General features: G+C 35.9%; 1 protein-coding gene across 5 annotated transcripts in view; it reads left to right on the top strand.

Annotated features, from left to right (window-relative positions):
• PCLO (piccolo presynaptic cytomatrix protein) overlaps positions 1 to 24,415 on the top strand; it is a 390,134-nt gene that overhangs the window by 162,680 nt on the left and 203,039 nt on the right. For all 5 annotated transcript variants that reach the window (XM_049096822.1, XM_049096821.1, XM_049096819.1 and 2 more), the window contains exon 4: positions 13,464 to 14,159. In XM_049096822.1, coding sequence (XP_048952779.1) covers positions 13,464 to 14,159 — 696 coding nt within the window. The remainder of the gene's footprint in view (positions 1 to 13,463; positions 14,160 to 24,415) is intronic.

The raw sequence follows: 24,415 nt of genomic DNA, 5'->3' as shown, positions 1-24,415 counted from the left end.
TCATGAATAAATAGATAAAATCTTAAAAAGAAAAGAAAAAAAAGCCTCCTAAATAAAATTTCACCTTGAATTTTATTATTTCATTAATAATTCTTATTTAGCATCTGCTATGTGTGACTATATATGGCATTGGAAAGGCATAAAGAGTAATTGTGGATCCTTGTAACATGCAGCCAGTAAGTATTGAAAAATTCTATTTTAAATGCATGGATTGTATCAGAATATCAGTGATATTAAAACATGAGCAAAATGTGTGTCCTAATTTATGAGAAGCTCTATATTGGGTAGTATACCTTTTATAAACATGTGTCTCAATACTAAATAGCCAGTCCACTTTAATAATTATATACATATACAATATTTATATAACTATACAATATCATCACAATGTGTATTTATATTTATATATTCTTTTTAGTGTCTGCAATGAATGAACTTTATTTTCTGTAATCCTCTATCTTCATGTATCTTCTGTCCCTCAGAAAACAAATAACCGATAGCTTTCCAAAAATATAATGCCAGACACAGAAATTACCTTTATAACATTCAAAATACAAAAAGTCTCAGGCATCTGGGTGGCTCAGTGGTTGAGCGTCTGCCTTTGGCTCAGGTTGTGATCCTGGGGTCCCGGGATCGAGTCCTGTATGGGGCTCCCCACAGGAAGCCTGCCTCTCCCTCTGCCTGTGTCTCTGCTTTTCTCTGTGTCTCTCATGAATACATAAATAAAACCTTAAAAAAATACAAAAAGCCTGTAATATATCTTCCAGAATGGCCAGTGGCATTATGCTGCACAGCATTGGACAGATTGAGGCCTCAGGAGGTGGCCCCTGTGCAGCCACCCTGCCAGGACCCGCCCACCTCCCCCCAGGGTTCTTCTGATAGGTAGCTGTGTCCCAAGTCAGATTCAGCTGCCCCGAATATACAGAAAGTGTAATATGTCCCAGTTAAACTAAATATCCAATTTATATTTTTGCTTTCCCTTAAAAAACTCAAGGAAGCTTTAATACCTTATGTTTGAAATATTTCTTTAGCCTGGTTCACAAAGTAAAGGGAATATTCTGGGACACATACAGGATGGGTATAAGATAATTTATGGAAGTGTGAGACAGCAGAGTCCCAATTATTGAGCGTCTGCTATGTTGCAGTCATTACTCCCTTTTTGTACACATTTCCTTTCTGGTTATATTAAATTCACTGTTAAACTTACCCCTCGCTTGAGCATCTGGCTAGACTACTTCACCGTCCAGCCCAGTTGTCCCTTCCTCAGGAAGCCCTTATTGGACCCTCTCTACAAGTTGCCTCTTCACTGTGTTTCTAGAGCACTTTCTGCTGCCTTTTAGTATAAGGATACTCAGACTATGTTTTCTTTCTTTCTTCCAGACTTTGGGCTCACGGTAATAAGCAATGATGTGTCTCATCGCTTTTTTAATAGAGGGCACCCAATACAATACTCGTGAGAATATTGGGAATGAAAAATTAATTGACTGAAGGGTTTGAGTGTGATGTCTTGGTAGCTTCTTCAGAAATGCAAATTTTACAGTACTTTCAATGGCTGCATCAGTATCCAAGCATGTAGAACGGTCTCATTGTTGATTTACATCCTGACCAATTTTTCCATTTTAAAAAATACGAAAGAAGAAAGGGAAGAAATATTGAGCCTCATTCTGCAGTAACTAGTTCACATTGTCTAACCATTTAATGCTCTCTCTATATGGAAAAAATTATACCCACAAAGAAATATCTACTTCAAAATCTGATGTCTTTCAAAGCAATATTCTAACATGGAACTTGAATTTCATTCTAAGGTTTCACTTCATTTATGTTTTTAAGTACTTATTTATATTCATCACATAAAGATGAAGCAATGTAATAAACATAACTCCATGTTTTTATGTATAATTATGTATTTAATCACAGGTAAAATAATTGTCTATAGTCAGTTATGCAGGACCCTTGAGAAAAATCTAAACAAGTTTTTGCAAAGATGAGTCAGACAAAGCAAATGATTAAGAAGGAAATCTATAAATAGAGTACAATTGGTTCAATTGTAAAAAGAGACTTGTCTGCCAATCTTTTAGAAATGCGTTATTTAACCTCAGTGCGGTATTTGGCAGTATTGCCTTTCATTTCCTTGAAATTCTCATCTTTTTCACTTGAATTTACTAAAAACTGCTGGTTTTCCTCCCACTTTCTTGAATGATCCTGTTTGCTTTTCTGGTTTCCCTTCTTGTTTTGGTGGAGCTATTTTCCAAGAATCTGGTCCCTGTTATCTTCTTTTGCATGTCATGTCTAGGAAATCCCACCTCTAATTCTGACTTAAGTACCATTTCTCTTCTTTGAAATCTAAATCTATGAGCTGTGGCCTCATCTGAGATCTGCCACTTACTGCTAGCTTTAGATAATGATCATGATGTGACTCAGCTTCTGTTCTTCAGTGTGCTCCTCTGTACAGTGAACCTGTTTGTAGAAATTCTCTCCTCTGATTGTCATGAGGAGTAAATGAGACAAGTATATTCACTGGCTCCCAGAACCTGTCCCTCCTCTATTTTTAAATCTTTAAATTCCTTGTAAGTTAGGACAGTCTTTTCTGGACAATGTCAATTCCCTCCTTCCATTTCTTCTCTAGCCGCCCTACTCATCTCTGCAAGCTTGTAACCTCTGCAGTGTACTGTCATTGCTTCAGGGTAAGCTTGTCCTCTTCAGATGCAAGTAGCCTCGGGAGGAAGTTATATGCTAAATGGAAATCAACTATCTGTTAAAAATGAGAATTCTCTTTGATAGTTCTATTTTTCAGCCAGGCACACTGTACACACCTAAAGGCTCAGAAAGCTGTGGGTTTTTTGTTTTGGTTTGGTTTGTTTTTTTGTTTTAAGATACATTTCTTTATCTGATTCTTTCTGAGATGACAGATTCACTGTCATACCGTATTCCTTTTTTTAAAAAATATGTTATTTATTTAATCATGAGAGAGACAGAGAGAGAGAGAGGCAGAGACACAGGCAGAGGGAGAAGCAGGCTCCACACAGGGAGCCCAACATGGGACTTGATCCCAGGACCCCAGGATCATGCCCTGGGTCGAAGGCAGGTGCTACACCGCTGAGCCACCCGGGTGGCCCATCATACCATTTTCTGACTTAATAATCATTTGCCTTGGCCAAGCATGTCAGACAGTGAAGATCCAGCTGCTTCCCCGGGTCACAGAGCTGCATGTCCTGTGCTCAGAGGCCTTCAGGACACCACAGGTTCCTGGAGATAGCACTCCCACAGCCATCCGGACAGCAATATGGGCAGTTGCGAAAACTAAGCCTTCCATGTGTTTCTGACAAGACCTCTCCTTTTCTCTCTTCCTCTCCCCTCACTCCTGATCCATCCTTGGTGTCGTATTCTCACTGTCTAGGAAGCACTGAGCAGATCTGAGGGGAGGGAGAGCGTGATAACAAGGGTCGACTGGGGTGTCCTAGGCTCCTTGAAGTGACTAGTATACATAGACTGCCCTAAGTTCTGGGATCATCTCCAGGGGTCGTTCAAGTTGATGGTAGTTGGAAGGCTGTTGGGATCTGGTTATTAGGATCCATCAGTCAATATCTCTTGTTCTTTAGCCAAAAATAATTGAACTTACGCCCTTTATTCAAAATCTGGTTTATGTGGGCTACCGTTTACTGTCCATTAAACTGGAGTGTAGTCCTAAAATTACTAGTTTTTTCATTGAATGAATGAATAGGGTAATGGTAATGTTTTTGCTGCCTAATGCTTATTAATATTTCTGCCAATTGGGTTTCCTATATTATCCAGTCTCCCAGTCTCAGCTGCTCTTCACTACCATCCCATCCTTACTGGCTCAAAAACCAGAGACAACAACACATGTGCAAGTTAAACCTACTTGAAATATCTATTCTTCCCTGGATTCTGTGAGAAACTAATGAGTCTTCAGACTTTTGAGGGCTACACCTACCTATTTGCTGACAGCAATACAATATAGAGCCAGAGATTGAGTTCTGAATGTCTTGAATGTATAATATATATTATTGGCATATTGTCGAGTACCAGATAGTGAAGGAAATGAATAATATTTTATTTATGGAATTAAACTACTTTAACTACTTCAGTCCTCCCTGTTCTCTTACAGCAGACATTCTGATTTATGTTTGCATTATTGTACTTAGAATATTTCCCCAATAGTGGGGTCATTAAATAAAATATGTAAACAAATAAACAATAAAAATTGCATCAAAATAAAAATTGCATTCTTAAAAAAATCTTTCAGGTCATGGGACACCTGGGTGGCTCAGCGATTTAGCGCCAGGGCATGGCTCCCTGCATGGAGCCTGCTTCTCCTTCTGCCTGTGTCTCTGCCTCTCTCTGTGTCTCTCATGAATAAATAAATAAAATCTTTAAAAAAAATCTTTCAGGGCATCAGAATATTCAAGATAATGTTTGATGATAGTTGCATATTCAAAAATTTTTCATGAACAGGTAGCCTATAAAAAAGAAACATGTATATTTATGTATTAATCTATATATTTTTAAATGCAGATGGGGTTCAGGTTCAGTATATGAGACTTAGATCCTGAGGTCTATGATTGGCTGCCAGAAAAAGAACGGCTTGAAGAAATGACCATCTTTAAAACAGATGCCTGTAGTCATACCCTGAGAAACCAACCCCTTCTTGAATGTGTATTTAAATTTGAATTTTTTCCTATCCCTACTAGTTTCAGCCTAGACTCTATAATAGATCATTATCTTCCTTGTATGACCATATATAAATCACATATGAATATATAATTAATGTAAAGATAGTCCTTACTTCTCTTGAATTCCATTTAAGTGTACTTTCTTTGCCATATAACTTAAGATCTAAGATAGACTATTAAAATTACTTTGCACACATACCAGTATTAATGGATAAAAGTGTAAAACATCATGACCTCTTGATAACAAGTTGACTCACCCTGTCTCACTTAGGCTTTAATTAAAGAAACAGAACTAGTAGGAAGCATAGAATCTATATAATAAGGGACTTGTTTTAAGGATTCGACCTTATGCAATTGTGGGAGCTGGGTAAGTGACTGCTGATGGCTGACTAGAGCTTGGAGAGTAGAAGGCAGGCAGAGGAAGGGAAGATGAATTTAAAATAGAGAGCAGGGATAAAGCTAGAATACAGACCAGAACCTCTGTGTGTTCTCAATGTCTCCATCCTAAATGCTAAGGAAGAAGCTGAAGAAATCCAGAGGAAACAGAGCTGCAGGCCTGCCTGCTGTCCCAAGCTAAGCAGTAAGCAACACGTGTGAGCTACAGTGGTACCTGGTGACCCTAGTCCAGCTGTCTGAGCATGCAAAAAGCACTGCTTTGCTTTTGCCCTCCATATCTTGCACAAAATGTCTCTGGTGCCACATGATAATGGAAAACATTTAGGTAAGGGGATTTTTGGAAATATAGTTCATCTTGGACAACTACCTTGCAGAATCAACAACTGATTTTCCCTGCAAAAAAAGCTTCCAGTACTGCACCGTGCCCTGCTGCATTGTAGAAGGACTTACCACCTGCCCAATTTTTCCAACCACCTTGCATCCATTCTCCATCATCTAATCAGTCTGGTGCAACCCCCACCTTCTTACATTTCAGGCTCCCTAGTCTGTGAAAACCTCTGTCACAATATATCCACAGTGATGCTAAAATTTAAAAGTTGGGACTACTTTTTATTTATCCTATAAAATGTTCTACAGATTTTACTCAATGTGCCTTAGATAATCTATCTTCCAAATGCAATAGCTTTGTAATCTTAAAATTCCTCTGTGATGAAGTGTTTAAAATCTTCAAAATTAATTATAATTCAATTACTCATTGCCTGTAGTGCTGACTAGTGATGACGTTAGGCTGAAAAGGTATTTTTTGCTCTGATGTAATAATTAACATATACAAAATAGATACTTTTTGTAATAGGGATATAAGAAACAAGTCTGTAAGAGCAGAGGTATGAGAACTGATTATTAAAAAAATGAACTTACTATCCATATTTTTAAAATTGTTGGTTATTTTTTATACTAGATTCATATAAATAACTCCACCTAGAATGTAGTACCCTAGAACAATTAATCACAAATAGAAATGCTATGAATCAAAGATAAGCCTTCTCTTTAAGCCTTCTGTTTTCGCTAGAGCTGAGTTAGCGAAAGTCAACACAATAATTAGGGATGATTACTCGTAAGTTTGCATCATTGGTTACCAGTGAGAAAACAGCTGTGTCTTTGGAGTTGTCCTTTATACACACTGGTGGGAGATCACTTACCCTAATGTCTGTGACTGAACCCAAGTCAGATAGATTTGTTAATCAAAGAATAGTCTTAGTGAGCTCACTCTTCTTGCTGACCTCTATACAGATATAAAGAAAGAAGGTGGGGGATGGTTAGGAAGGAAGGAAACAAGAAAGGAAGACATTATAGGGAAATGAGCCCTATGTAGTTCTTACATATATACATATTTGCAAATATACATATTTGCATAAATATATGTATGTCTTTCCAAAAGGAAACTAAGCCTGTGATTTTCTTCAAGTTCTGTCAAAAATGTGTTAAAGGAATAATTAAGAGGTATTTTAATTAATGCATGTGTGTATTTATATATTACTTATTTAAGGGTATTTAAAACATCGAACACTCAGAGATCACTTTCCTACTTTAGAAAAATACATATGAATTGTGATGAGAAAGTGACTAGAAAAATGATCCTGGTTTAGTCAAAGAAAAATGGACAGAAAAAGAATGTCAACTGAAAGTATGCAGTTCTAATCTAAATATAGTTTTAATCCCTGGCATAATATACATGACTTTGGTTGGCATATTGCTATTTATGGAGATAACTGTTAATGTGGTTTACATTATATAGAAACTTATACTAAGCGCTTCAAATCAGTGAAACAGAGACTTTGTGTGGGTGTGAGGGTGTGGGGTCTTAGAGAAATAAGCATCCACATAAAAGAAGAGATGAGGAGATCCCTGCATGGCTCAGCGGTTTAGCGCCTACCTTGGGCCCAGGACGTGATCCTGGAGTCCCGGGATCGAGTCCCATGTCAAGCTCCCTGCATGGAGCCTGCTCCTCCCTCTGCCTGTGTCTCTGCCTCTCTCTCTCATGAATAAATAAATAAAATCTTAAAAAAAAAGAAGAAGAAGAAGAAGAAGAAGAAGAGATGAGTAGAGACATGACCATGGATCAATTTCAACCCAGGAAGAGCAATCGCAGTACAAGTTCCTAACAGCATCCAGTATTCTGTTAGGTTTCATTATTGATTCCTACCCTTAATGTTCAGCAATTACATTGGAAATTAATATTTAAATAGCCCATTTGTTTTGTCTTAGTTTTCATGTGTGTATTTATGTTCTAATATATCCTGATAGAATTCTTGCATCTACATAGAAGATAAATGAGGAATAGCCCCAATCATTCATTTATACATTTTGGATACAGGTTTTTCTTGTTTCATTGATTTTAAAGGGAACAAAAATACTAAGGAAGCTATACACTCTAGTAAAAAACAGTGTAATAAGAAGAGTAGCTGATGCACATCTCTTTCATTTTTAGGAGGGACAGAATAAGAATAGAAATACCACATATACATCACTGCATGTACTTGTAAAGTGCAGCCTCATGAATGATCACAGATTTCTAATATCCTGATTTTGTAGTCTAGCAACTGCTTGTATAATCTGCAAAAAAGACTGCACCAACTGCAAGTTCAATCTTTTTCCCTTTTACAGATAACAAAAGGAAATTAATTTAGAAATTTAAACAAAAAAATCTGATTTTCAGAATGTCCACTTGAATTATAGAACTCTTTGGGCCCAGGGCACCTGGGTGGCTCTATCAGTTGAGTGTCTGCCTTCAGCTCAGGTCCTGATCCCAGGGTCCTGGGATCTAGCCACGCAGATCCCCGCATTGCATCAGCCTTCTCTTCCTTTGCCACTACCCCCACCCCGCTCTTGTGCTCTATTTCACTATCTCTCTTTCTCTCTCAAAAAAAATTTTTTAAAAAATTTTTAAAAAAATTTTTAGAGTATCTCTTTTTTAAATATATATATATATATATATACATATATATATGAATATATATATATATATTCACGAGAAACACCGAGAAAGAGGCAGAGACATAGGCAGAGGGAGAAGCAGGCTCCCTGTGGGGAGCCTGATATGGGACTTGATCCCAGGACCCCGAGATCGTGATCTGAGCTGAAGACAGATGCTAAACCACTGAGCCACCCAGGCGTCCCTAGAGTATCTCTTAAAAAAAAAATATATATGTATATATAGACCTTAGGTAACCAGAACACCTTAATCTGAGACTTTGGTGAGACTAATACTAATGACAAGTTGCAGTAACAACTTGCTCCCCAATTTGGGGGTCTGTCAATGTGTAAATAGTGATTTCTAAACAGATTATCAGTGTAATTATTTTTTGCTCAAAAAATAACACCTTGAGTGATAAGAAGATAACTAGACAAACAGGAACCTCTGTAAAATTTTTATTGTCGACTCAGAAACCTAATAGTAGGCTGGAAACTCCAACATATTCAAGCATCAATTCCTTTGATTGCTTGGTTTTCCTTTACAGAATTTTGAGTAGGGGGCACGTCATCTCTGCTTACATATTCTTACTGATGGAAACTGTGAGTTTCCAAATTAGGCTGGTTGGTCTTTTAATGAAAATTCATGCCAACATGTGGTGAAGATTTCTCAGACACAGATATGAATGCTCATGCAGGCTTCGCTAGCCATCATTTCTCTACCATTTTAAGTCTAACGGCCAACTTTGAACCTGCTGCAGGTCTTATTAGCATGCTTCCGAAATGACACTCAGAAAAATAAGTAGGCAGGCCTGAAGTTCTGAGATTTTCCTTAATGGTATTGTTGCTATAGTTACAACTGAAATGTTATATAAAGCAAATTGCTTACTGATGGAAAAATGCTGAGTAGCACAGCAGCATCCCTGTTCTGGGTTTTTATTGCCTTCATTTCCTACTTTCCTCTTAAGATTAATGGATTTGTGGAGCATTGCTTTGAACAAGCCCTGATGATTTGATGTTAAAATAAACATATCCTATTAACATGTACCAACTGACAATTGAATACATTCTAGGATGTTGTGATCAACATGGAGTTATTTTTTATATACACTCTTTGTTTATCAGATTTTCCCTACTTGGGGATGACTTTGATGTCCCTGGTTATTAATGTTGAAGCCCAAAAAGCAATTGGTCTCATAGAGTCTTCTGAATTTGTTTGATACGTTTGATAATAACATAGGTAAAAAAACTTTCATTATGTTTTACATGATTGGGGATATTTATAGAATACTGAAAATAAAACATATTTTAAAACATAGTGAAGCCAATGGAAATAGTCTGAAAGCATCCATAATGGTGACCTGTATGTTAAAAAAAAAAAACACAAAACTATAAGTATTTGTATTTTTCAGTGTGTTTTCTTGTATTTTCATAGATTGCTATTGAACTAGAAACATTATGAGTATTTAATGGTGTGGCTGTTGAGGAGCTTAAGAGGGGACATAATATGTTTTTGGACTTCGAAATGTAATACTGTAATGAAATCCTTGAATACAGTGATACAGAAATCCTTGGGATTATTTTTGTTAAAGAATGCAAAAAAAATTGTGAACTACAGATTTTTACATCTTATGTGGTTGTAGAGTATTTCCTAAATTGCCCCTTGTGAAGCCAATTTTTCTAGTAATTGTGTTTGTATTTAATGATGATATAATGATGATATTCTGTATTGTCCAAAATGAACTCTCTTGAAAATTCATTTTTACTTTTTACTCACTGTTAAAATTAGATCAGTTTTGCATTTCTCATTTCTACTTTTGAGTTTTACCCTAGCCTCTGCCTTTTCTTACCCACTATCTTGATAAAATTTAAATTCACATATTTAAAGAAATAGAAAAATTTTGGTTACTGTATGTTCCTCCTCTTTTTACTTCCATATTGATGTTATAACTTCCTCTGCTTATTGAATTTATTGGCATTCAAATTTTGGTTCTAGGGCTGCAGAAAGAAGAGACACACATATGAGACTTCCAATTCAGCATTTCTAATTGGTGAAAAAAGGTTTTTTTGTGTGATTTCTAAAATATCAAATTCCTTAGGTTCTAAATAAATTCATCAGACAATACTGTTAAAACAGTTACATCCTTTCCATTTTCCTTGCACACATATATCTTTCTACTGCATATTTTAACCTGTATCTTATTCCTTTTACTTGAATGTGAGATCCCTGATGGAATAAGCCTTACATATATACTTGCCCAGTAGTACATGTACTCCATAGATATAAACTGAATAACTATATACAGAGTAGATACATAAGTGAATTATGCTGTCATCGTTATTTTACATGTTAGTAAAGTGAGTTTCCAAATTAATTTTGGTGACAATTAGTCAAAGCGTAAAGTCAAAAGAATTAGGCTTGTCTTAACAATCTTATTTCAGATGCAAATCAGGCATGCAACTGAGAGACCAAGTATAAAAATAATCAGGTTTAACCGGATATGAATGGAAACTTTACCAAAACAGAAGTTTGATCTAGCCAGTGAGGCTCTGGGGGTAAGATCCTTTTTCTTTCAGACTGACATTATTGCCTTCCCTTTCTGTGCAGACCATAGTAGCGTGGGTTATCACTGCTTGTAGGTTTATCAAACATTATTTTAAACTGGAAAAATGAAGTGCTTTATGTGACACTATGGATTAAATAGATTATATCTTTTATCCCCTTACCTAAATTTCAAATACATGAAAATAATAAGTATAGTACCTTGAAATAGTCACTTTGTTTATTTTCTCAAAACATTTTCTTTTTTTTTGTATATTTTTTATTGGAGTTCGATTTGCCAGTAAAACATCTTCATTTTAACAAGAGTTGTGTACCATTGTATACTATACGTAGCAAGAGATAACTTTGTGAGCATAATTTGTTTCAAAAACTCAGATCAAAGGATCACACTATTGATAAAGATTTGCAATGTAATGATATGTTTATTCCTGGTATATTAAAAACTTCCTAACTTACTTACATTAGGACGTGGCCTGACAGGAATGCTTAACACACACCTGCACTGGGTTTTTAGAATCCATGTGACAAAACAGCAATGATGCAGCTATTTGTGTCAGCTTTTGTTTTTTAAAAAATTTCAGGTTCTGAATGAAAATATCTTCAGATGTGGCTCAGCTGAGTAATGGTTTTTAAAACCACAGCACAGATAAAAATTGATTTTCTGTAGGCATAATGGAAGTGCCTCCTCCAGGGACTATCCAGCACAAGGGCTGGAACGAGCTTTACGTATTTGACATAAGGGGTCAAATCAGTTTCTTTCCTAAGACCTTTTTTTTTTTTTTTTTTTTTTTTTTTTTTTTAAGATTAGGTTTGGGCAGCTCAGGTGGCTCAGCGGTTTAGCACCTCCTTCAGCCCAGGGCCTGATCTGGAGACCCGGGATCGAATCCCACATCGGGCTCTCTGCATGGGGCCTGCTTCTCCCTCTGCCTGTGTCTCTGCCTCTCTCTCTGTGTCTCTCATGAATAAATGAAATCTTAAAAAATAAATAAATAAACATTTTATTTATTTGAGAGAGAGAGAAAAGGCATGAGTAAGGGGCGGGGAGAGAGAGGGAAAACAGGCTCCCCTGCTGAGCAGGGAGCCCCAACTCTGGGCTCACTCCCTGGGCGTCAGGATCATGACCGCCCAGGTGCCCCTCCTAAGACTTTTATATCCAGTTCTTACTTGAAGGAGCTACAACGCACTTTAGAATTGTTTAGACCTGAAATTAATAAGAAAATTAGTATTGGTTGGTCATACACACAAAAAAGCAAATGAACCCATGCATACTGATGTTTTATAGAGAGCATTTTACCAAACTTAAATTATGGACTTTTGTCTTTACTCTTCAGATAAATATATAAGAATTATAATGGCTTACAGATTGCAAAACAGTCATTACTAGTCAGCAACATTTTTTTTATATATGAAAAAATTAGAAGCTGAAGAAATGAAACTTAGATCCTTAATAATATTCTAGAAGAGTAAGTGATCGTAAGTCCTGTAACTAGAGAGCTTGAAACTGAACTCAGAAAACAGTGTACCACATGAATCCTCTTTGTATGCCCTTCCAACTGTGAGCTTTACAGAGTAGGTATTTGTTAAATTTAACAAATAAAAGTTTCACATATAGCCTTTAGTCTTACATTAAAATAGTTATAAGGTAAGAAAAAGCAAACATGTCTCAGTAAGGGAGGAATCCTGCAATCTTATCAGTCTAACATAATCAGTCTCCCATGCCATCATTTGTATGTGAGAGTAGTTTTCAGAATTTAGCTTGCAAAAGAATCAACCAAGAATTAGCCAGTTTATGAACTCCTTCTCCTACCCCAGGATCCTAGTAAAACAGTGCTAGGAGTATCTAGGAATTTGCATGTTTGATGACCTCCTCAGTCCATTGGTATAGGTGGCCCATGGATTACACCAAGGACCAGAAGTATGAGGAGCTGTTTTAGTCAGCAAGAAACTCTGGGGGGAGATACCAAACAATTTGATCCCATGATTCCATCTTGCTCAGTTGCAGAAGAAATGTGAATGAGTATTAAGAATGAAGTTATCTTTCAGTCCTAAAGCAGATAGAGGATTAGGCACAAATGATTCTTGAAAACTTTTCATGTACATTGTAAAGTTCTACTCTAGTAGATAGAGCTACATTTGACCCACATCAAGAGATAGGAGATTATACGCTGGATCCTAACAGAACTCTGGTTAATTGCAGTTAAAAGAACATGACCATAGAGGATCCTTGGGTGGCTCAGCGGTTTAGCGCCTGCCTTTGGCCCAGGGCACGATCCTGGAGTCCTGGGATCCCGTCCCACATCGGGCTCCCGGCATGGGGCCTGCTTCTCCCTCTGCCTGTGTCTCTGCCTCTCTCTCTCTCTCTCTTTTTCTATCATGAATAAATTTAAAGAAATATTTAAAAAAAAGAACATGACCATAAAATTTAATAATTTTATGTAAATATATGAAATACCAATTTTGAAGCCACCGACCTAAAAAATATTCCATTTGGAACAAATGGAGATTTTTCACCAAAAAAAGTGACTATTCCCCTGGCTCTGTCTCCACCCCCTGACCTCTGCTCCCAGCTCCATCTTTAATGCTTTTTTATTTTTATTTTTTCTAATTCCTTGTGGTGAGGAGAGTGAATTGCCAATCTTTAGGGATTCCTCATAAGTTTAGATTATACATAAGTCCTTTTGCAGTCTTCCTCAGAAGTCACAATTTCATTCATTTGGGAAACAGTGACCTTCCTTCTGCCTATACAAAAAAAGCAACTAGAAATCACCAGATGTTAACCTTATGTGGACCAAAACAGATGCATTATGATATAGTTAATCCGTTCATTGCTATTTTATTTGCAGATTCAAGAATGGCTTTGTTTAAATTGCCAAACCCAGAGAGCACTATCAGGACAGCTTGGCGATATGGGCAAGATGCCACTTACACCCTCAGGACCAAAAGCCACTCCTATGCCTGTCCCTCCAGAACAACCATCTCCCAAAACAGCAATGCCTATCCAAGTAAAAATGAAAAAGAAGGAACAAGAAGTCAAAATGGAAGCTGAGCAAATCATTCCAGAAAAAGTGCAAGAAATACTGTCAGTTGAAAAGATTGTCCCAAAGGCAACCACAGATCAGAAACAAGAGGGTAAACTAGAGAAAGACAAAACTTCAGCCCCTCAAGAAGAAAAGCCACCCTCTGAAGACAAAAAGCCTCTCCCAGAAGAAAAAAAACCACCTCTTGAAGAAAAAAAGCCAGCCTCTGAAGACAAAAAGTTACCCCCAGCAACAAAACCATCAGCTCTAGAGGAGGAACAGAAACAAGACTTAGTTAAAACTCAAGTACCAACTGCTGAAGGAAAGCCTGCGAGCAGAGTGGCTCCACAGGTGGTAGAGGAGGAGCAACCCCAGACCCAGACCGAGATGGAAGATCAACTCCCTGGTTCACCCTCAGGTTCGCCCAAGGAAGATGATGAGGTGACTCAAAAAGTGAAAGAACAGCCCCAGGCAGCACGCACGGCGAAGCCACATCAGGTGGAACGTGGGAGAGAAAAAGCAGTAAGTCACAGTTTCCTTCTCTTTGCACAGTCTTAAGTATATGAAATTGGCTAATTTTTACCTAAGGACACAGGGTGCTTCATGGTGATTATGTAAGGGAAAGCCTTCGATTAAAGGCACTTTCAGACAAATGTGAGGCTTGCCGAAATGAACAGCTTTGGCTTTTGGACAGCTAAATCTAACTTAAATAAAGCAGAGATATCAAATTTATTTTCCCAGTTTTTATGTGTCTAATAATTTATTGGAATTCTGTAGGGCAATAAGAAGAACTTATAATTTTAAGTTTCTCTGGTCTCTGCTATGAACATAAAATCAGTATCCACCTTTAATATAAGATAATATGTGTTTTTATTAAGTTTCTGTTCACCTAGACACTTGGTTAAGCAAGTCAACAAGTTTCTTTTCACTTGAGAGCCATTTAAGGTGCCATAAGCCATGAAATAATTAAATAAGTGTGACTGCAAAAAAAAAAAAAAAAAAGGTGTGGCTAAAATTCAGGACAAAAATCAAAAATCATTTTTACAAAAGTTAATTTTAGTGTTTAACATGATTTTAATATACTATATTTGGGGTTTGTTTAATGTGTTTAATACTGAAGGATTATTTATAATTCAGACATAATCTGGAATAATATGTGTTCTCTTTCTTTAGTGGCAACTTTTGAGAGTATCCATCTTAACCTCTATCTGCATATGGAATAATGTCATTTTTAGAAGAACTCTGATTGTTTTAGAGCTACAGGAGATCTTACATAATATCTGGTTGAATAATTTTAATTCCCAGATAGCAGCAATGACTTGAAGGAAAAAGAAATGATGTAATAATATTAAATTTTAATATTAGAACTCTAATTAGAATATGTAGCCCATCCTGACTCTGATTTAGTTTGTTGTTGTTGTAGTTGTTGTTTATACTTTTAACAACATGGTTATTAACCCATCTTTGATGTATCACTCATTAAATTAATCCTGGTTTTACTTCATTGTATAAATGGATAGATCAGAGTCAGAGCAGATTTCTGTATATTCGTCTATCTAATGACTGGATCTAGTACCACCACTACCCCCACCCCCACCACCACTACCCCCACCCCACCCCACCACCCCCATTGCTTCTCTTAACTTATTTTGCAGACCTGATGCCTTTTCCTGGTTCTCCGGTTCTCTGTGAAACAGCCCTGGGCTTTCATGACCCTTCCCTTTCTGTTCTCTTTCTCTTTCTGATCATGCCTTGTGTGTTCTCCTTGGACTCCCTGTATTGCTTTCTTTCCTAATCTATGATGCGGTGTCCTTTGTGTTTTGCTACAGTTTTTGTTTTTGTTTTGAGTTTTGTTGTCTTAGGGGAACCACATGAGCAATTTGTAAATCTACCAGTGCACCTTCTGGCCCTCTTTTTTTTTTTTTTTTTTTCTGGCCCTCTTTTGAGTATCAGATCTGTGTTCTCAAATATGCAGTGTGTGCTCTGCTTCAAAGCCTCACCATAAACTGGAACTCATTATGTCCGAATCTTACCTACTCTCTATAGAAGCAGTTTCTGCTTCTGACTTTCTGTTTCTGGTAATGGCACTATCATTCATCTGTCTCTGGTCTCCCAGTCACTACCACTGTGAGCAATCTGATTTCTTCTCACCAGCCTGCCCTTTGCCCTCCGCATCCAGTTTATCACACTCCTGTCTGTTGACTCTTATTCCTGAGGACTCCTAATTATGGCCTTTATGACCTTTCACTCATAATTTGAATAATTTAATTACTGGTCACTGTGCCTGCTCCGTCTCCCTTCTCCCATATATGTGGCTATCAGATTTTTTTTTTTTTTGCTTGTGTGTGACAGTTTTACTTATTCAATGACCAAATATATTCAAGAACATTTTTTTTCAATTTTTAATAAAAATAACATTTTTATTATAAAGGAGTATTCCTTTTTAAAATTTACTTAAATTCAATTAGCCAACATATAATACATTATTAGTTTCAGATGTAGTGTTCAATAATTCATCAGTTGCATAGAACACCCAGTGCTCATCACATCACGTGCCTTCCTTAATGATGCCCATCACTCACTTACCTCATTCACCCACCCGCCTCCCCTCCAGCAACCCTCAGTTTGTTTCCAATAGGTAAGAGAATTATTTTCCAAAGTTCACACAATTTAACTCTGTCACTCAGATATTGCTAATGGTCTCCGTTGCTTATTAAAGAATCTTAACAAGAATCCAAATATTGTTAATGTACTTTTAATTTTATTTTACACCTTTATCACTTTCTTTTTATCATGTCCTTTAATCACTACTTTTTCTTTTATTTTATGATCTCAGTATGTATATACTTACTTCTTAATTAAATGTATGTATTGATTTGCTAACATATTATTAACATCATAAAACATTTACAAAAACATAAGTCAGTGAAATAAGTTAAAACTATTGTTTTTATTTTATCTAATAGATATATTTGATCACATTAAAATATGATTAATAATAGTATTTTAGAGAGAGCATTCATTGTGTGTCAATATTTTAAAAATCTTGGTCTGAAATTTTATGATAGAGTTATCTGAAATTCTGCTTCTAAGTTAAGCTTATTTTGGTATTTTGATGTCTAGTTTTAATGACTATCCATAACAAGAAAGATAACCCACAAGGATATATCAGAATTAGAAGGAATGGATCAGAGTTTGTACTTGCCAGTTCTTGCTACTCATTCTCTAAGTTTGAAATTGAAGATAAATTTTGTTAATTGTGGAGATTCCACAAATAAATGTCTATCTTCCTTGATACCAGTAATCTGTTCTTGCTGTCAGAAAATGTGGTATTTAAATACATATGTGTAATGTTATACAAACAAATTGCTTTAAAACCCACTGGAGTTCTTCATCTGGAGGGCTTAGAAACAGATTAAAATATTCTCTTTAAAATTTGTTAAAGGAACAGAGATGACAGCTTTTAAAAATGACATGCGTCATTTTATATAGCCTAATCACATAAAATTTCCAAATATCTGTTTTCAGAGGGCTGTTTTCACATCATAATTCTCTAAAAGAACAGCTAGTGTTCATTTTTTGCTAATTCATAAGCATATTGCTGATAACCCGGGTTTACTTTCTCCCATCTACTTTTTCCACCCATCATCCCATTTACTTTATACTATCTGGTTAGTGATAACCACTTGTCATCACCAAAAATTTAAACAAATTTGGCATTCTTCTGCTTCTGTCAAAAAAGAATCAAATCTTCATATTCCAGAAGTTTTAAAATTAATTTCCCATTACATAATCAGTAAACCTCTGTGGTTAAAATAAATTCAGTTATTATCTATCTCAATACAAAACATTAAAGATATTCTTCAAAATATAAGGGTCTCAACCGAATTCAAAATATATCACATCTGTAAAATCCTGAGTCCAATTCTGGTCTACTTGTCACAGATGCAGTAAATGAATTTCACATGTACTGGTCTCTCTGTAAAATTACCCTTTTAAAAAGAATAATTCCAACCAAAAAAAGCCACTCTTCAATAGCTAATATACAGTTTTTTCATTAAGACGAATATATATATATATATAGCCATATATATGGTGTGTATATATATATCTTAAACAAATCATTCTATATTGAGTCTTACTCCATTCATTGGTACATTTTTCTTTAGTAGCTTACAGCAGTACTTTAAGTATTACTAAAACAGAAGTACTATTTTAAGCTAAACATATTAGAAATATCTACACTTTGATTCTGTTATTACTAACACTTTTGCCTCTCACTTTGGTCTGATAACTTCTCCCAAATCTTCCATTTTTATTTATTCTTTTCAACAATATTTGCTGACAAAGAAATACAGTTTGACTTGGCACCATATCATTTCATACATATTACTTCATCCATTTTTCCATGGTGGATGAATCAAATTTTTCCAAATGATGTGTGCCTTTTTTGGTCTTTTAGTATTAAATTAAAAGATCAAAAGAAGATTCCCAGTTGTTTATTATTCAATTTATTGAAAGTTGGTAAAGTACTGGAATATTTATATGCAGAAAATTTTGGAAGTTTGTGATGGTGTCATAATGTCACTTGCTATGGTGCTAAAGCATGTTGTGTTCAGGCAAGGTTTACTATTAGCATCAAAGCTAATGTCAATACAGATGTCAAATATGGTTCCTTGATAATGGCAGACATTTTTGGCTACCTGTGTCTGATCCGGTTCAACTTGGTCATCATTGCCTTTATCTTGTAATATTGGTGATAAAAAACTTGTAATGATATGAGGAGTGTCCGCTTCTTTAGTAATGTGTTTGTCATGTGTTTGTGTATTTCTTATTATCTTTATGATGTGATTTTTGTTTTGTAAGAATCTTTCATCTACCACTTACCTGTTGTAGGAAAACTGGTATAATTACTAGTAGGTAATAAAAACCAGAAAGCTGCCTAACTGAATAAGAAGCCTCAGTATAAAGGTGGGCAAATAAAGTGACAACCTCACTATACCTTCTCCTTAGAGTGTAACTCACAGTTTTCTCTCGGGCTTCCTCACAGAACAGGTGACCAACTCACAGAAGAAGTAAAAGAATATTAGCATGAACCCATTTATTAAATATTAGGAACATGTAATTATGGATTAAAAAATATAATAAATATCTTAACATGTACTTCATGTAACCCGTTAGATCACTTTACAAACTTGCCCAAGCTTTTGCACCCCACGGCCGAGACTCCTGTATAAATAACTTACTTTGGCTTTCTCGGCCCTGTGGAATATGGCTCCCATATAACTAGCAAGCAACCCCTAATTTTTCCCACAAGTGAGCTATAGAACCAGCCAAATATGCTTTGTGAAATTCCTGAAGGTAGATTGTCCTTTCTCCTCCCTATACCTACACTCTCTGTACGTTGATGTTATACCCTTCCAACCTGATTAGAAACTCCCACCTCGACCTCTAGGCCACTTTTCTCCCTAGTGGCTGTCACTTCTGCTGCTGAAGTCCCTGTATTGACTCGTTTTAAATTTGATTTTGTTTGAAATCAAGATAATATTTTTAATTTATCTCTTAGAATATTCTCAGCACGATGTTAAGTATTTTCTCTATCATTTCATCCACAGAACATTGGATGAGGTAAATATTGTATCTTCTTTAAATTGAGGAAAACTAAATTTCTGTGCCCAGAATCACATGGCTGAGGACTCAGCAAGGCTAAGATAATGGCCCAGTGCTGATTATATAAGAGTAGCTTTTAAACACAACATATTAAAATAAATAAATAAATAAATAAATAAAATAAACACAACATATATGGGACACCTGGGTGGCTCAGCGGTTGAGCATCTGCCTTCAGCTCAGGGCATGATCCCATGGTCTCCGGATCGAGTCCCACATCAGGCTCCCTGCATGGAACCTGCTTCTCCCTCTGCCTATGTCTTTGCCTGCCTCTCTCTCTCTCTCTCTCTCTGTCTCTTATGAATAAATAAATAAAATATTTTAAAAAATAAAAAATAAAAAAAATCAACACAACATATAATTCCTCTTTCCTATGACACTTGTACCTTGCCACCATTACATTATTATAATTATTCTTCTCTCTTAGCAGCTCTTGCTATAACCCCAACAGTTTATGTATTATTTTACTTTGCTCTATATTAATATTATTTTTCATTTATTTATCATTTGTGTCATTCATAGTTTCATAGTATATTCTTTACATTTTTGTTGCCATATCTTTTTGTATCTCTATTTATTCCTGTCTTCCAAAATATGTCAAATGGGACAAAATGTATCCTAAAATGTAATAAATAATTTGAAAGATACATTCTTCTTTACTTTTTTGTTTAATATTTTAGAATTCCATGTTGCTACAAAATTGTCTCCTTTTATTTATATACTTAAACAGAATATTGCTTGTCTACATTGGATATATTGCATTGAAACACTAGGGCTCTCCTGATGAAAACCAAAATTTGAACATCCTTTACCATTAACTTTTATTTCTGGCTAAAATGACCAAGGGGCTACTATCCACGTTACATATAATTTATTGTATATAATGGCAGCATAATAAAAAATAATGAGGTTTTCTATAGTGTAAAGGATTCCCATGTTGTAGATGAGAATATTTGATTTTTCTCTCCAGTCCAGTGAATATTATGGACTTAATCTTTAATTTAGAGTGTTTGGAACAGTCAGGCTAGCAGACTAGGTCAGTTTTGACCCTAACATTGTATAAATGGTTAAAGATCATTCACTTATTGCTTTACTTTGGCCCATTAAAATAAATAGCTTGGGAAAATTAAGCAATATTGCATCCTTTCTCTGTACAATCTTAAGTTTAATCAAGAATTTGATTCTTAACCTGAATAATATTCAGAAAACTTCCATTTACCTTCAATATGGAAGGCTAAACATTTCAGCGTTTATGAGAGGGGCCAAACTCAGTTTGGCAGTACAGATGTGTCTTGGTACATTCTCTATCACTAGAGAAGGCTTCAAGGTGTGACACCATCAGAAGAGTTTCAGATGGGTTGAAATCATCACTGCCTCTCCCTGACTGGTCTCCAGGCCAGCAAAAGGCAGTGGAATACTGGGAGGAAAAGAAATTCTCTACTTTCTGCTTTTGGTTAGTAAGTAAAAATAAATAAATAAATAAATAAAAATAATAATAAAAGTATGTATGTATGTATTATCTGTCTCTCTATCTTAGCCCCTGGAAATTTTGAGTGATTGTTTCATATACACAGAGTAGAAAAGCTCAAGTACCATAATTCTATACACAGGAAAAGTGCAATAACAGTAACAGTAAAAGTAAGTGATAATGCTAAATGTACTTAGGGAGAGCACAGAAAATGTGTTCCTCAGGGGAACTGAAAAATGACATTGCTGTTTTGTTTTTTTTTAAAAAAAAGGTATGCTTAAATTATGTTTGTTCCCTCTCACTGCCTCTATCTAAGATGACAAACAAAATTTTCATGTAAAAAGTAGATGCCTGGAGTTTTCTTCTTAAGTAATCATTCCAGAGATCATTCTAGATTGTATTATCACATGTAAAGGATGAAATAGATAATTTCAACTTCTGATTATCTATTCGAATGAAAAAAATAATGCACACATAAGAAAATTCAGTGATGTTTATACACATACATGTATATATGTGTTATATATAATATATTTGTAATTTAGAAAGAACTATTTGAATCTGTCAATTTCATTAAATTTTAATATAGCACCATAAGTAGTTTAATGTCCTTCTCAGAAGTAAGTATAAACCAAACTTTTTTTTTTTTTTTTTTTACAACCATACATTTTTGAAGCAACTAGGAGAAAACTCCTGATCTTTTGGTCTTGGAGACTCAAAAATTTGGAAGGAAATAAGCCAAATTATGCCTCCTTTTCATAAAGCCTTTGATCATATTCCTATAGAGTCATAGTACTTCAGACAGCCATTTGAAGATTAAATAATTAGAGAAAACCAAACCCGACTTATACATTGTGTTTTATGTTCTTCTCAGTACCATCTACTCTAATTTGATCAAATTATTCCTTGTTAAAAAAAATATATATATATTTATATATATTTATATATATATATAACTTTGAAGCAAGGAGTATGCGGTGTTAAATCTATATAGGCCAGTTAACTTGTGTGGATACAAATCCTGTTCACCTAGGCTCCCAAAGGAAAGTAGATAGCCACAGGAGGGATGAGTGCTTGCACAGATGAGTGTCTCAGTATGCTCGTCTCTGTATATGAAGAACAGATTTCCTTTTTTTTTTTTAAAGATTTTTATTTATTTATTCATGAGAGAGAGAGAGAGAGAGAGAGAGAAGCAGGCTCCATGCAGGGAGCCCAATGTGGGACTCGCTCCCAGGACTCCAGGATCACTCCCTGGGCTGAAGGCAGGTACTAAATCACTGAGCCACCCGGGAATCCTTTTCTTTTTTCGATTGTGGCAGTGGTAGATAAAAAGATGAATCTGTAGGAACCTTAAAGAGGCAAAGGGCTTGATTGGTATATGATCTGGTAGTTAGCAGCTAACAGTGTAATGAAGAAGCAGGTCACTTGCTTCTAGCAGGAGATTTTACACCTGTGCTACTTAGTATGAGAAGAATTGACATTATGTATTTTTTCAATTTACCATAGTACAATAAATAAATGACCAACTATTTCTCTTGAACAGTTCAGACAAGTACCCTTTGGTCACCTAACTTGATTTTCTTATTAACCACTCCAAACATTTTATCTTAGACTCACAAGCCTATAGAGTAAAATCTTTGCAGCCTCTTGCTACCTCGCAATATGGGGAGGAAGAGTTATTTAGAGGGGAAATCATCACAGCTTCGTCATACATAAATAGTGATTGAATCTTTGAGGAATGTGGAGGAAAGAGACCAGATGGGGGCAGGAGGGAGAAGAGGGTAGCACATGGTCCTCAGGAAAGAAAGAAAACATGAAGACATGGAGAAAGGCCACAGAAGGGGGTTATAGGATAGGTATTTTGATATTTATGTGCATCAGTCTCCTGTCTAATGTATCTTAATTTCCTTTGTTCCATTATATGTCTGGTCCTAATCGTATTTTTGTAAAATGTAGAACTTGTAGAATTCATTGTATCAAACTATGATTTCTTTTATTATACTCAATTGTTATATGTATCAGTGGTTACATTTCCTCCATATGTGGATAATTTATTACATTGTTCTGTTTATAACATATGCAGACACAAAATAAAGAATACAAATGACACCTTCACAATTTGATTATGAAAGGTCTTCTTTTTTTTTTTTTTTTTTTTTTTACTTTTTTTAACAAGGAGCTTAGGTCCCCCACCCCTCTTGTTACAGTGTTGGCTGTGAATTAGCGAAGGATGGGCAGGCAGATAAGGAAGACAGAAAGCATAGTGGACTCAAAAAAATTGTGCTCATCATCATGTGGACGTGAGGAGATAGAAATATCCCTTCACTTGGACTGTCTAGAAATAATTTATTAGTTTGCTTCACCTGTGCCTACCTCTTTAATGTGCGGATCTTAAGACAAAGGAACCAAAACTAATTGGGTGCTCATCAGCCCTACCATTAAAGGCTTACAACTGCTGATAAGTAACTTTTCCCTGGGGAGACATGTGAAATGACCCAGGGAAGTTAGTTTATGATAGGCCAGAGAATACATACTGTTTTTTGCACTAAAGTTGTGAATAATATATCACTGTGTTTTTGAATTTGAATTGTGTCGCGTTGTAAATTTGGCCAGAGCATTTTTACCATATAATGCATTCAAGATACATCTCTAGGGGCACCTGGGTGGCTTGGTGGTTGAGCGTCTGTCTGCCTTTGGCTCAGGTCGTGATCCCAGGTTCCTGGGTTTGAGTCCCACAACAGGCTCCGTGCTTCTTCCTCTGCCTGTGTCTCTGCCTCTCTCTCTACGTCTCTCATGAATAAATAAAGTCTTTAAAAAAAGATACATCTCTAACCAACAGATATTGAAATGAACATATGTAAACTGACTATCAAACACAGCTTCTCTACTGGAGAACTCCATAGCTAAAAGAAGGAAAAGGAGAAGGAAAGGGAGAAGGAGAGGAAAGAGGAAAGAGGAGGCGGAGAAGGAGAGAAAGAAGGAAGAAAGGTTTTTGTATGTGTTGTTTGTTGTTCAGCCTGACACCTATCTGATCATTTGGGTTACCAGCGGGTTGGAGGAGCCCATGCTTACAAACCCACTGAAAATAATTGAGGTGGTTAGTTCAAGATACAGATTTAGTGGAATTGAGGTGGCTTCATAGGCCAGGGTCTGATAGCGAATGTCCTCCTGTACCTTGATTTCTGACCTCTTCATTCCATAGGGCTGTGGGGTTAGTTTAATACTCTAAGCATGGAAACCAATTGGATTAGTTGAGTTTCATCTTGCTCATGGGTATTTTTAATTTGGACTTAGGCAAAAAGTCTCTATGTTTAATATTTTCATTTAAGGTTGCTCTGATTCTTGAACCAAATTGCTGGTATGGCCTCATCACAGCCCAAGAAAAGCAGCAGGTCAAAGCTGTGATTTGTCTGCATAGTGTCCCAGCTCCTTGGAAAGCCCATGATCCCATTTACCAAAGTTAGTTATTATACTGGTTGAAAGGATGTGACTTTGACACAGTTTAAAGGTAAAAATTCAAGTATTTTCACAATCAGAAGACATTTATATAGATGATATTTATTAAATAGCTTTGAGGTATGATGCTAAAGATAAATGAGATTAAAAACACTACAAAAATAATAGCTGGATATTTTTCTTT

Source organism: Canis lupus, chromosome 18, assembly GCF_003254725.2.
Source record: "Canis lupus dingo isolate Sandy chromosome 18, ASM325472v2, whole genome shotgun sequence".
Classification (NCBI taxonomy): domain Eukaryota; kingdom Metazoa; phylum Chordata; class Mammalia; order Carnivora; family Canidae; genus Canis; species Canis lupus.
Note: the sequence above shows the minus strand (reverse complement) of the source record. Positions and strands in the feature narration are given on the sequence as shown.